Source organism: Ovis canadensis, chromosome 3 (assembly GCF_042477335.2).
Source record: "Ovis canadensis isolate MfBH-ARS-UI-01 breed Bighorn chromosome 3, ARS-UI_OviCan_v2, whole genome shotgun sequence".
NCBI lineage: Eukaryota > Metazoa > Chordata > Mammalia > Artiodactyla > Bovidae > Ovis > Ovis canadensis.
Genome location: NC_091247.1, coordinates 91,307,648 through 91,320,235, shown reverse-complemented (window position 1 = coordinate 91,320,235; position 12,588 = coordinate 91,307,648). Strand labels below are relative to the sequence as shown.

The 12,588-nt window shown below is 41.1% G+C and overlaps 1 protein-coding gene across 3 annotated transcripts in view; it reads left to right on the top strand.

Annotated features, from left to right (window-relative positions):
- TTC27 (tetratricopeptide repeat domain 27) overlaps positions 1 to 11,141 on the top strand; it is a 181,107-nt gene extending 169,966 nt beyond the window's left edge. For 2 of the 3 annotated variants that reach the window (XM_069583602.1, XM_069583600.1), the window contains exons 17-20: positions 1,465 to 1,662; positions 2,918 to 3,029; positions 7,035 to 7,135; positions 10,903 to 11,141. In XM_069583602.1, coding sequence (XP_069439703.1) covers positions 1,465 to 1,662; positions 2,918 to 3,029; positions 7,035 to 7,135; positions 10,903 to 11,025 — 534 coding nt within the window. In that variant the 3' untranslated portion in view covers positions 11,026 to 11,141. Of the gene's footprint in view, positions 1 to 1,464; positions 2,472 to 2,917; positions 3,030 to 7,034; positions 7,136 to 10,902 lie in introns of all 3 variants that reach the window. The other variant, XR_011255745.1, reaches the window with a different exon arrangement.
- Positions 11,142 to 12,588: the final 1,447 nt, after the last annotated feature.

The window sequence follows — 12,588 nt, the reverse complement described above, 5'->3', positions numbered from 1 at the left end:
TGTTAGACATCAGGGACACGAGCTGATGAATGTGGTCCTCTCCTTGAAGTTCAGAGTAAGAATAAAGATGTGGCACCCTGTCTCTTGGAACCTTGCTACTCAGAAGAGTGTGTGATCTGTGGACCGTCAGCATAAGCACCACCCGGGAGCGCGCTAGAAATGCAGACTCTCAATCCAAGATGGAGCAGCATCTCATCCAGGATTCTGCACTTACAGCAGGCTCCTGGGTGAGGCCGCTGCTGTCAGCCCAGGGGCCACGCTGAGTAGCGAGGTCTGAGGGTACTCTCCTTGAGCTGGTTCTTTAGGTAGACCCATGTGTCTTTGCTGGTCTCCTATCACAAGGGTGGGTCACTGAGGCTGCCCTTTGTGTGCCTCCAGGAGCCCTTGAGATGCACGGCCCAGTATAGCTGTCTGTGCCTTGTCATAGCAGTGTCACCTGCAGTGGGCCTCACCTTAGTTCATCTATCAGCATTCAGAGTGTCTGGGGTAGAATGTGTAAAGACTAATGAAAACGAGATGGCCAAGAAGTTGCCAAATGGTGAGTGGAACTGGGGTGGTTGGAAGGAAAAGAGATACTTTCTGGGAAGCCTGCGTGCCTGAGGCAAATGCATTGGTAGTTTATCATTCAACAGTGAGGAAGGGCCAGGACCACTTTAAGCAGAATTCTAATTCTGAGCCTTATTGCTGTGATCCGGGTGGAAAATAGTGAGGCCAACATAAAGGAGGAGAAGCTAGATTTAGGATTCAGGGATGGCATCACCAACTCAATGGCCACAAGTTTGAGCAAGCTCCGGGAGTTGGTGATGGACAGGGAAGCCTGGCGTGCTGCAGTCCATAGGGTCGAAAAGAGTCGGACGCGACTGAACTGAACTGAGGAGTGTTGAGTCAAATCGGTTACATGTGGCCCAACCAGGAGAGAAGAGAATCTAGGTTGGTGCTCAGGGGGCAGGCTCTGAGAGTACAGGAGGAAGAGGGATCTGGGATCGAGGTTTCCCTCTAGGATAGGTGGAGGGTAAGAGGTTGATGGGACATGTCTGGTAGGTATTGAGCCACACAGTCTGGGGGCTCTGTCTGGAAGGTGGTCGGGCTGGCGCTGCACCCACAGTATTGGGTAGATACTTGGTCATGGTGGGTTTGCAGCTCCAGGTGTGGATCAGATCATTTGGAGAGGACCCTCAGAGTGAGAAGAGAGGTGCGCGGAGCCTAGGGCCCTGTGAAGCAGAGCCCTCTGAGGAGCCTGAAAAGGGGACACCAGGAGAGGTCAGATCACTGTCTGCGATCCCAGACAGTGGTTCCGGATGGGCTCATCTTGTTTTTTACTCTTTAAAAGTGGTGGAGTGATATTCTTACAGGCCTGACATGGTTTGTCATTGTCATCATCGTTGATGGTGAGGGTGGCCCTTTGTTTCTTTGTTGCTGTTTGGTTGTTTCTAGCTTACCAGTTTCTTCTGTGCATTTTTTAAGGTCCTTTCAATCCTGGTCAGGGCAGTGATGGATGGGATGGCCGATCGTAGTGGCGATGTTGCAACTGGCCTCAGAGGAAAGCTGCAGGAGTTATTTGGCAGAGTGACTTCAAGAGTGACGAATGATGGAGAAATCTGGAGGCTGTATGCCCAAGTGTATGGAAACGGGCAGAGTGACAAGCCTGACGAAAATGAAAAGGTGAGTCCTTCCCAGTCCTCTGGGGCTCTTACCTTCTATTTGAACACAGACAGGGTGAATCTGCTTTTTTGATGGTTGGAGGGAGACTAATAATTTGAAAGATAAGATTAATATGCTCATATTTTCACTTATGATGCAGTCTTTTAACATAAGCATCCTGAATTTTGGACAGGTTAGGATGTATAAACATTCATCTTTTTTCTTTCCATGAGTTTTTCTTAAATAATTGTTCTCTGTTTCCCAAAAAAGGGTCTCTTTAACCTGCTTTCCTTGCAAGCCGTGAACAGCTGGTTCTCGTTATTTACTCCACACCCCTTTCTGCAGGCTCCTCGCTGAAGACTAAGGTAGATGGTACAAGGACAAAGGAGTGTTTAAATCTGAGGTGGAGACTATGAAAAGGAGATAGAAAAGGAGCTCGATAAGGCTATGGGAGAGGAGCTTTTAAAGTCTAAACATAAATGTTATGCAAAGGTTGCCCTGCCCCTTTCTTGCAAGTGCAGGGGAACACAGTCAGCTTCTTATCTTAGAATGTGAAAGGGGCCTCCAGAGTTTCCAGGGTTGGAATACTAAATGTTTTGTGTTCTTTTCAAAACATCCACAACAAATCAAATGTACTTGTATAAGTTTGGAATTTGCCACAGTACAGCTAATCTGTGGGATTCTTAGCCGTTCTCTCCCCCGCTCCAGTCCACCCAGCTGGCTCCCGGCAAAGCCTTGTCAGCCTGGAGAATAGGTACTCACACGCACGTGCGCACGCACTCCTGCTCTCCGTCCTTCCATCTTCCTGAATTCTGTCCTCTCTTACGGCAGTAAGGATGCTCTGAATTCTCTGATATGTGATTTCTCCCTCAAGGGTGGGGAGGTTGTAAAAGAAAGTTGTTTTAAGCATCTGTGTCATTACTCACCTGCCAGTAATCCCACAGTTTTCACCAAGTTCACACCTCATTCTCTAAACTGGTCTCTTAAGCTGATGTTTACAAATGCCAGGGAAATGTGTATACTTATAGATTTGCAAACCCTGCCTTTTAATTTTGGGAGGGAAGTGTCTCCATTCAGACACGCCCATTTGATTTAACTGCTCGTTGCTGATGGATGTGCATCTGTATCCCTTCTTTGATGAGAATAATGCGGAGACTGTGCTGCATAACGCAGAGGCTGGCTTTTCACCTGGAATTAGTTCCATATGACTTCCAGGAAGCAGAGTTTGAAATGTGAATTCTGCTCATTCTGAATGCTGTTCTTTTTCTTTCCTCAGGCGTTCCAGTATCTCTCTAAGGCATACAAGTGTGACACACAGTCCAGTTGTTGGGAGAAAAATATTACGTCATTTAAGGAAGTGGTTCAAAGAGCCTTAGGACTCGCACATGGTACTTGATGTAATGTTTGATATCCATGGTATATTTTAATGTATTTCTACTGATAGGAAAACATATTAGTCAAAAGCAAAATTCCATTTCAAATATTTCAGAGTATTTCATTGTATTAGAATTTTTGTAGTTAATTTAGCAAACATTTATAGATTAACTATTATGTAGTAGGCACCCTTGGAGAAGGCAGTGGCAGCCCACTCCAGTGCTCTTGCCTGGAGAATCCCAGGAGCGGGGGAGCCTGGTGGGCTACCATCTATGGGGTCGCACAGAGTCAGACACGATTGAAGTGACTTAGCAGCAGCAGCAGCAGTAGGCACCCTAGAACAATGAGAAAAAATAGGCTAGAGGCTTAAATAGCATCTGAATAAGTGACAGATGGATAGGAAATACCTTTACAACTGTGTTTAATCTTCACACAGAAGTAACCTCCTGCATTGATGATCTAGTAATAAGAAAATCTGAACTCGTATTCTTCTTTTGTAAATGAAAATATTAAGAGTACATAGATTTCTGGAGTGCATAGCAGTATATTTTAATGTGTGGTATTTGAGGGGAGAAATAACCTTACTTAGAAAATTGTATGCCTTTTGGGGAAAGATATTCCAGATAAAGGCTGCTTTTAATTATTTGCATTAATGAAAAGTATACTAGTTACAGGCAATAGTGCACTTTTATATTTATGTTTGAACACAGGCATGTGATGCCCTGGGAATGCAATTCAAATAAAATAACGAAGCCACACTGTCAAGGACTGAATCACAAGGACTGTGAATCTGTCCTAAAGTCCTCGTGTAACTTCTGCAACTAATAGTTGCCGCAAATAGGGCACCAACAAGGGGCGATTATGAAGGGCAGACCTGTGGACTCAGGTGGCCCTGAGCTCCAGGACCAGCTCTACCACATGCTAACTCGGTGACTTGGGGTCACCGTTACTTACCTTCTCTGACCCTTAGTTCCCTTGTCATGAAAATGAGGATAATACCAATGGTTGTTAAAAAAATAATTAAAAGCATATTGAAACAACAGGATCTTACGCATGGTGTAAATGTTAATCCCATACCTCCTCATCCCCGCCCTGTTCTTTCTGTAGTAGAGGATCTGAGTTGGGTGATAAGGGACCCAAAACTAAAAAGGGAAAAGTGAGTAAGAATAAAGCTTAACTTGGCCTTGAAAAAAGTCAAAGAATGTTCAAACAGTTTAGAAATGGGCTTAGTAGTTAATAATTCTACTTGTCATCGACAAAAAGATATAAATATCCAATTTCCTGGGCCACCCACCCCTTGACAGATAAGGTAGAAGTTAGATTCCGTGTAGCTGAAACTCAGTATAGAAGAGGTTCAGATACTTTCTGACAGGCCAGTGGAAGGAGGGTCCAGGGTGGCTGGAATTTACAAAGCTTGTGCTGGCCTCAGGGTAGGTGGGCTCAGGTGGAGTTCATTCTTTAAAAGTTCAAAGGCCTTTGGCCTTTGTGGATATGGGACTACTTCTGGAGGAACCCTTGCTAAGGTATATTATCTACATAGTTATAGCAGGGTGCAGTTTGCTTTGAAGAACTTATCTGAGCTATTTCGACTTGCCAACCCTAAACATTTCTGTGAATAGCAGGTTCTGTATCAGTCAACACCAAGATATTTTCTGTAATCACTAAGTGGTAGTGTTAAACCTGTCAAATATAAATAGGCAGGTTAAAGAAGTACTCCAGGAAAAAAAATCTTCATTTTGCACCTTAAAATTGATTTCAAACTATTTTTGGCACGCTTTTTTCTCCTTCTGAGAAATACTTAAGAGAAAAACAAGTGTCCCTTTATGTTTCCCTTTGACTTGAATGAATTATGTGTTCGTGCTCCTTATGGCATTTTAAGCATACCTGAGTGGATGCTTAGTGTTTGTTTCTAGTGATATTTTAGATTTATAAAGATAAATCTTAACCTTGTCTTTGTTGCTTTTGTGTAGCCATGCTCCATGGAAGAATAAGCTGAGTTTCTCTGTTATTTCTGTTCTCTCTTTTTATCTTTCTCCCAATCACTGTGCTCCATCTCACCCAATTCTGGAAAAGGAAATAGGACATTAAAAAAAAAAAGATCTCTATATGATTTATTCCTTTTCGGGCTGCTATTTTGAAGCATAGACATGTGCTCCAGAAAGCTTGGTAAGGGTTTCCACATAGGGTTGGAGACCCTTCTGTAACGATGTTGTCATTGTGTGCCCGTTGTTCTGTCTGGAGGCTGTTCATTTACAGTCTGTGTTGTTCTGTTTTCTGGGAAAGGGTGGGCAAAAGTTCATTCCTTCTTTGCCATCCAGGAACTTTTAAAATCATAGTTACGCATGTTAACTACAGTCTGCCTGGAGTAAGCATAGCTGTCTTGGATTTCCTGATGATTTGAAACAGCAGGTTATTTCTCTCTCTCTCTCTCTCTCTCTCTGTCTCTCCGTCTCTAATGCCTCTTGAAAATAGGATTGAGGGGGACTAATAGAGTGTTTGTCTCTTTGCTCTCTGTTTTGTTTTTCTCAAAATGACAAGGATTGAAAACAGAATCACAGCTGTTTTTGATATGTCACTAGGTACTAAACAACCCAAGTATTTCACTTATGGTAGTTACAACCTTCCTCTATTATGGGACACAGACATCATAATCCTCAATATCTCCAGGTTAACCTATGCCCTTTAAAAATGAGTGTGACATTGTTGACTCCCATGCATCCTTTCAAAATCTAGTTATTATTTTGGAATAGGAATGCCAGACATAACTCTCATGCCATAGAAGGTATTAATGAATAACAAACCTATTTTACCAGGCACACACAACCTCTGCTAGTTTACATACAGGAAGAAATCTGTTGTTCTAAGATATCCCTGTTCTAAGATACAGGGTACTGAGTAGACTTCAGTTGCTGCACTGTTTGCTGCTAAGTCGCTTCAGTCGTGTCCACCTCTGTGCGATCCCATGGACGGCAGCCCACCAGGCTCCCCCGCCCCTGGGATTCTCCAGGCAAGAACACTGGAGTGGGTTGCCATTTCCTTCTCCAATGCATGAAAGTGAAAAGTGAAAGTGAAGTCGCTCAGTCGTGTCTGACTCTCAGCGACCCCATGGACTGCAGCCTACCAGGCTTCTCCATCCATGGGATTTTCCAGGCAAGAGTACTGGAGTGGGGTGCCATTGCTACACTGTTTAGTGGAGTTTTAAAATAGGTTCTGGTTATTGATCTGTTTGTAGGAACAGAAACAAGGAGTCAGTGGAAAAATCTGAATCATTATATTTTTACAAAGCTCTTCACTTGTTCTTTAAAAACCTTAATAGCCAGGCCTTCTGCTAGAAAGGGTTATAGCCTCTGTTGATAATTCAAGTTTAGGGAAAATGGGCTCCTCAGAATGCGGGAGGCAGAGTTGTTGGAATGAGTGACCGTCTTCTCCCCTGCTCGGTGCTAATGGTTACCAGGCATGGCTCAGCGACCAGAGAGCCTGGTCATGCTCACCTTCCCTAAATGCAGGCACCTGGGTTGTTGACATCTCTTCTTCCAGAGTGGTGATACAAGCCCCAAGTATGGAAATACAGTGAGAATTGAGCTATGAGTATCTGGCATGTCACTTCCCTGGGCTGGTGTCATTGGCAATTGTGAGTCCCCACCAGGGACACGGTACTTTGGGAAGCCATGTTAAGATGAACTACATCTGTTTTTGTGTGGGCATCTTGTCTCTGCCTAATTTCAATAATCTGTGCTTTTGTGCTTTTTTAGAGTCTATTCCCAACAGTCTATAACTCACCAGAAAACACTCATTTTCCTCAAAAGTCTCCTTTGAGCAATAAATTATCCTTTTTAAGGGATAAAAGGGAAAATTATGCACATAACTTATTTTCCTTTTACTAAAATAAAGACTTTCCATGTAGAAGCATTTCTAAAGTCTGTTACTATAAAATGCTAATGAAATAATTGGATTTTGTGCCTTTAAATTATCATCATTATCAATTTTTAATGGATGTTTTCCATGTATTTATCTTCCAGTGGCTATTAAATGCAGTAAAAACAAATCTAGTCCCCAGGAGGCTATACAAGTGCTGTCTTCAGTTCGACTCAATTTACGGGGCTTATTATCTAAAGCAAAGGTGAGAGTGAAATGTGAAGTATTTAGAATTATCATAGGAAAAAAAAGTTTTTGATGTCAGCCAGCTGCTCTTAAGTTTTCTTTACATGAGGGAAAACTTTAGGCCCACGTTTTATTTTATTTTTAAATTTTGTTTATTTATTTTTGGCTGTGCTGGGTCTTTGTTTCTTTGCACGGGCTTTCTCTGCTTGCAGCGAGTGCGGGCTGTTCTTTGTTGTGGTGTGTGGCTTCTCGTTACAGTGTCTTCCCTTTGTGGAGCATGGATTCTAGGTGCGCAGGCCTCATTGGTGTTAGGCTCTAGAGCACAAGCTCCGCAGTGGTACACAGGCTTTGTGGTCCTGAGGCACGTGGAATTTTCCCAGAGCAGGGATTGAACCTGTGTCCTCTGTAATAGCAGGAGGATTCTTATCCACTGTACCTCCGGGGGAGTCCCTCCCATTATATTTTAGATATTAGCCCCCAGGTGGTTGTGCTGGTGAGGAGATCATTGACCTACTGACTAAACCACCCTACTCACAGGTAACTTAGGAATCTTTGAAATTAATATTTATAATCCCGCTCTTGATGCTTTCTTTAAATTAAACAGTGCTCTTCTACTTACATCACTTTTTCCCCAAATGTGGCATATATACCACTAGTAGCACTTGGGTAGATGTTGTTATTTTAATATATATTTATTTCAGTGCATATTAGAAAAAGTGTAAGTAGCAGTCAAATCTATAATTTCATGATATTATTGCTTATTTTCTATTTACAGTAGTGTTCTAATGTTTTCCTTAAAAAATACTTTTATTTAAATAAAAAAATTTATTTAGAGACAGATATTAAGTAGGTGATGTATGGATTTGACAAAAATGTTAAGGTAGATGTCAAACTCAGGTTTGACAACTAAAACATATGCTGTCAGTTTACAAATACCACCCTGTGAACCGGCGCTAGGAGGGAGACAGCTGAGAGTCGTGAGGGAGCTCTTGAGGAGACTGGACTCCACAGCTCTACCTATGACAGATCAGGTTTGGGACAGAGCCTGGGAAATCTGTATTCAGTTTCTCAGGTAGTTCTAACATGTAAACTAGGTTTGGAGTATACCCCTGGGAACAAAATTTGAAGTAATACAACTTCTAGTACAAATTAGCACTTTCTTTTCTAATCTTTATTTGCCTTCCCTTTTTAACCTTGGGTTGCAGCTAATTTTAACTTACTTCTGAGAGCCAAATTCATGGCATGTGAAGGTCACTTTTGGACACAGGTAAAGACCTTTCCAGAGAGTGCATTTTTATTAATTGCTTAATCTTTTCAGATCAGAGCAGCATTTTTGCCTCTGTGTAGATTATTAACTCATTTGCTATCTTAATGAGTGTGCCTGCTGGAACCAGGTTTCTATAATCTGGGAGAACTGTATTTTCTCGCAGTTTGACAGCACAGCTTCAGATTATGTGTCTCTCAGAAAGCTGCAGGAGCTCTCTTAAATAAGGTCAAGGTAGCAAACTTTTTTTGTGACTCTTATTCCCAAATTAGGAGCTCAGTTTCCTAGTTTCGGTGAGGTCATCAACTTACCCATAATTGTTTATTTATTCAGGATGTACTCCACAAATTTCTCTTCTCTGTGCAAAGCTTATAATATATTAATTATACATAAACCTACGCTTATATATGATTTCAGTAGTCTTTTTGCAATGTAATTTTACTAATTTATTTTTGGCTGCACTGAGTCTTCACTGATGCACACGCTTTCCTCTGGTTGCAGTGAGTAGGGGGCCACTCTCTAGTTGCGCTGCTCGAGCGTCTTACTGCAGTGACTTTCCTTGTTGCAAAGCAGGGGCTCCAGGGCACATGGGCTTCAGTATTTGTGGTTGCCAGGCTCTAGAGCACAGGCTCAGTAGCTGTAGTGCACCGGCTTGATTGCTCTGTGGCATGTGGGGTCCTCCTGGACGAGGGATGGAACCCATGTCTCCTGCATTGGTAGGCAGATTCTTTACCCCTGCGCCACCAGGGAAGCCTGACTTAAACAGTCTTGTCTGTACTGTCCAATCCATTCATATTGTGGAATTCCAGACATTGAAAATGAGGCCTCAGAACATCTGTGTATAGATTTTGTTCTCATTAGATCTCAACTGGATTATCCAAAAATGGGAAAAATTGCTTCCCAATACCTCCTTTGAAAGCACCTTTTTGCATATAATATTTGGGAGCCCCTGATTTTGTAGTAAATCATTTTTACTTTTCTGCTTTATAACAAATTGGATTTGCTAAAAAGAATTGCCTTCCAAAAGAACACTTTTCCAGAACACTTTAAAAAGTGAAAATGACTCAGGATAACTGTGTTAAATAATAGGCTCAGTTCGCATGAATCTCTGGTCCTTTCCTGCCAGGCCTGGCACATCATGGAAATAAACTCCTAGGTAGAACCTAGAAACTCACCTAAAGTCATCCAGTTCTTGTTCAGCCAGGACAGGGTAATTCCTCAACCCTCAGCACCCCATCCTTGTACAGATTTGCTGCCAGGGCAGTGAGGGTGGGGAGTAGGTGGCATGAGGGCAGTTGGTGAGAATGCCAGAGAGCCTGGAGACAGAGCAGATACAGCACTTACGCTCCATGGGACCCTCAGCAAATTTTTCTTTTCTGCCTAAGCCTCAGTTTCTCTCTGCTTCCTCCTTACTTTATAGGGAAGTGAGGCAGATTTGTGATGATTTACAAGCGCTGTAATTCTTAGTAAAAATAAATATGCCATGTAAGTCCAAGTTACTTTGCTCAGAGGTGTTTTTTCTACTGATCACATCACAGCGGTTGGTATGGCAGTCTGTTGTGAAATGCTGTGTAAGACGTGACTACACAGTTATGTGGCAAAGCTTTACAAAACAGCTCTGTGCTCCATAAACCACTGTAGGAAACTCTAAGCTTATCATGGTGATGACGCCTTCACTCAGAACATCTTCAGGATTCCCCTTTTAGAATAGCTGTCAGAATGATTGCTGTCATCTGTGGTGGTGGTGGTGGCAAATAGTCATATTTTAATGATAAGTTTGATTTTTGTAAACAAATAATCTCAAGTGTGATGAAAAAGATAGACGGTAAGCTGAGTAAATTACATTTCTGATTAAAACACACACACACACACAATGTGGTCATAAAATCCTGAAGCTAGTTTTCCTGGGTGCCTGTACTGACTCAGCAGGCAGTTCCTAGAAAGGCATTCCAGAATGTGCCAGCCGTGGTGGTGTTACTGAAGGATGCAGCAGTATTCCCCCACCCCAAAGCAATTCCTTTTACAGAAGGAGCTCACTTTCGTTTTAATGTGCTGAACTTTTTTGTTTTTACCCAGTCTTGATGATTGTTGTGGCCTCTGAGTCCTAAGCCATAATTAATTTTCAAATAGTGTAAAGAGTATGATTTATATGAACTTGAATATAAAATGTATTTGTTTTGCTTGTATACACAACGAATAGATTTGTTTTGTTTCGATGAATAATGTCTGTTTATCCAAAGACCGTCTTATGACACTGAAATGAATAATATAATCAATACTCAGGATAACCACTTCCAAGAGGAGAACCCATTTGAATTTGCAAGTTGAAGCATGTTGTTGGATTCGTCCATTGCTGCCGCTTGTTCATTTCCAGGATGGTGAATGGAACAAACACGACTGTTGCTGCTATAATGTTGTGTTTTTATTATACAAAGGGAATTTCAATTCTGTACTCTGTGTCTGTGTTTCTTTAAAGAGATGGTCATTGTTTTGATAGTTCTGCTTTGTTCTTTATGCTGCAGCAACTTTTTACAGACGCGGCAAGTGGAGAAGTTGCCAGGGAATTAGCTGATGAAATAGCAGCTATGGACACCTTGGTGACAGAGCTTCAAGACCTAAGCAACCAATTTCGAAATCAGTATTGACCATCCTGGGAACAGTTTCTGGAAAAGGTGTTTTCACTTTCTAGAATTTCTTTTATATCTGTGTATCTGAAACTCAAGATAGTGATTTTTTAAATAAATTTTTCTTGTATGGCTAACATTCTTTTGTGATTTTTTCCAAATGCTTGAACTTTGTGAAATACATTAAATAAAATGTTCCTTTCCTCTTTCTTTAGGCTTAATTACAGTTGAATTCACTGTTTTTATTATTCTTGAAGTATTTCAGCACAAAGAGAGGGGAAAATGTAGTTTTCTTTTTAGCATGGAGTTTATTCTCTCTCAGCCTAAAATGAATTAGATCATTCTCTGGAAAAAGTCTAAACAGGGGAAAAAAATCACACACTGCAAGTTTGTGGAATCATTAGATTGGCTGGTATATTATCCAAAAGTGATAAAAGAGTACGTTTGATGATGGAAACCTTTACACTTCTTGAGATTTTGTATTTGGGTCAGAAAGATACAGACTTGGCTAAATTAGGAATATGGGTATGGTTTAACTTCTAAATCAGGAAAATGAGAGAAAAAAAATGACATAACTCAAATCTTGACTCAACCATTAGCCACTAGTAACCGGACTGACCCTCCTCATTGTGCATACTGCCAGCCTTAAAGATGGTTATTTAATAAGGTTATGATGAGTGAAGACAGCTATAAATGGTGCCATATTACAAAAATGCCAAAGTAAAATGTTTTCATAGTAATGTCTATGGAAACAAATATTGAAGGCAGCAGCTGAATTTAATAATCTTACTTCAAAAGTCATAGTAAGGAATTTGTAGTCCTGGCTTTGGTTGCTGAATGTTCGGTCCTATGCATAAGTCATTGACCCTTGCTATTTTCCATGTTCTTATTTATAAAATGTGAATAATTTCTATTCCTTACTGCTGTGTGACTTTCTGCTGCCTTTGGAAATTTAAAAATACAGAATGTAAGTATTCTGAACATTAAAAAAAAAACTTTAAGAAACTCTCATCAGTGAATTTTGGTTATAAATGCTTAGCAGTGCTTCTTTTCCTTAACCATATGGTTCACTTTTCTAGTATCATATTGGCCTTAAAAAACAAAACAAAACTGTTGATATATGTCTCAAAGCAGTTTCTCTTGAGGAGACACAGTAACTATGAAAAAGAACAATAAGATGGTGCGGTAGCATGGGTTAAAGTTAAATGTCCACTTGTGCCTTTTATGGGAGCCATTGAGGAGTGAGTGGATAGATGGATGGTTGGATAGAAGGAATGAGATTTTAAGATTAAAACCTTTTTATTAGTGTCTAGCTATGAATCCCAATAGAAGACTAGTACTGAAAAGGGTAAAGATTTTAGGAATTAAGTAGAAGATTGAAGAGGAATTTCCAGATTTTTAGTTCTCAGTTTGCTTTCTTTGGGTTGAAGGTAGAATGGTGCTGGTAAATGTGAATTGTCACTAACCAAGTCACTAAAGGATTGTTGCCTTCCAGTCTGTTCTCAGATGCTATAGTGAACCAAAATCTCCAGAAGCTGCCCTACACCTCTTTTTTCTTGGATTGTTTTCACAAAAGAGCTATTA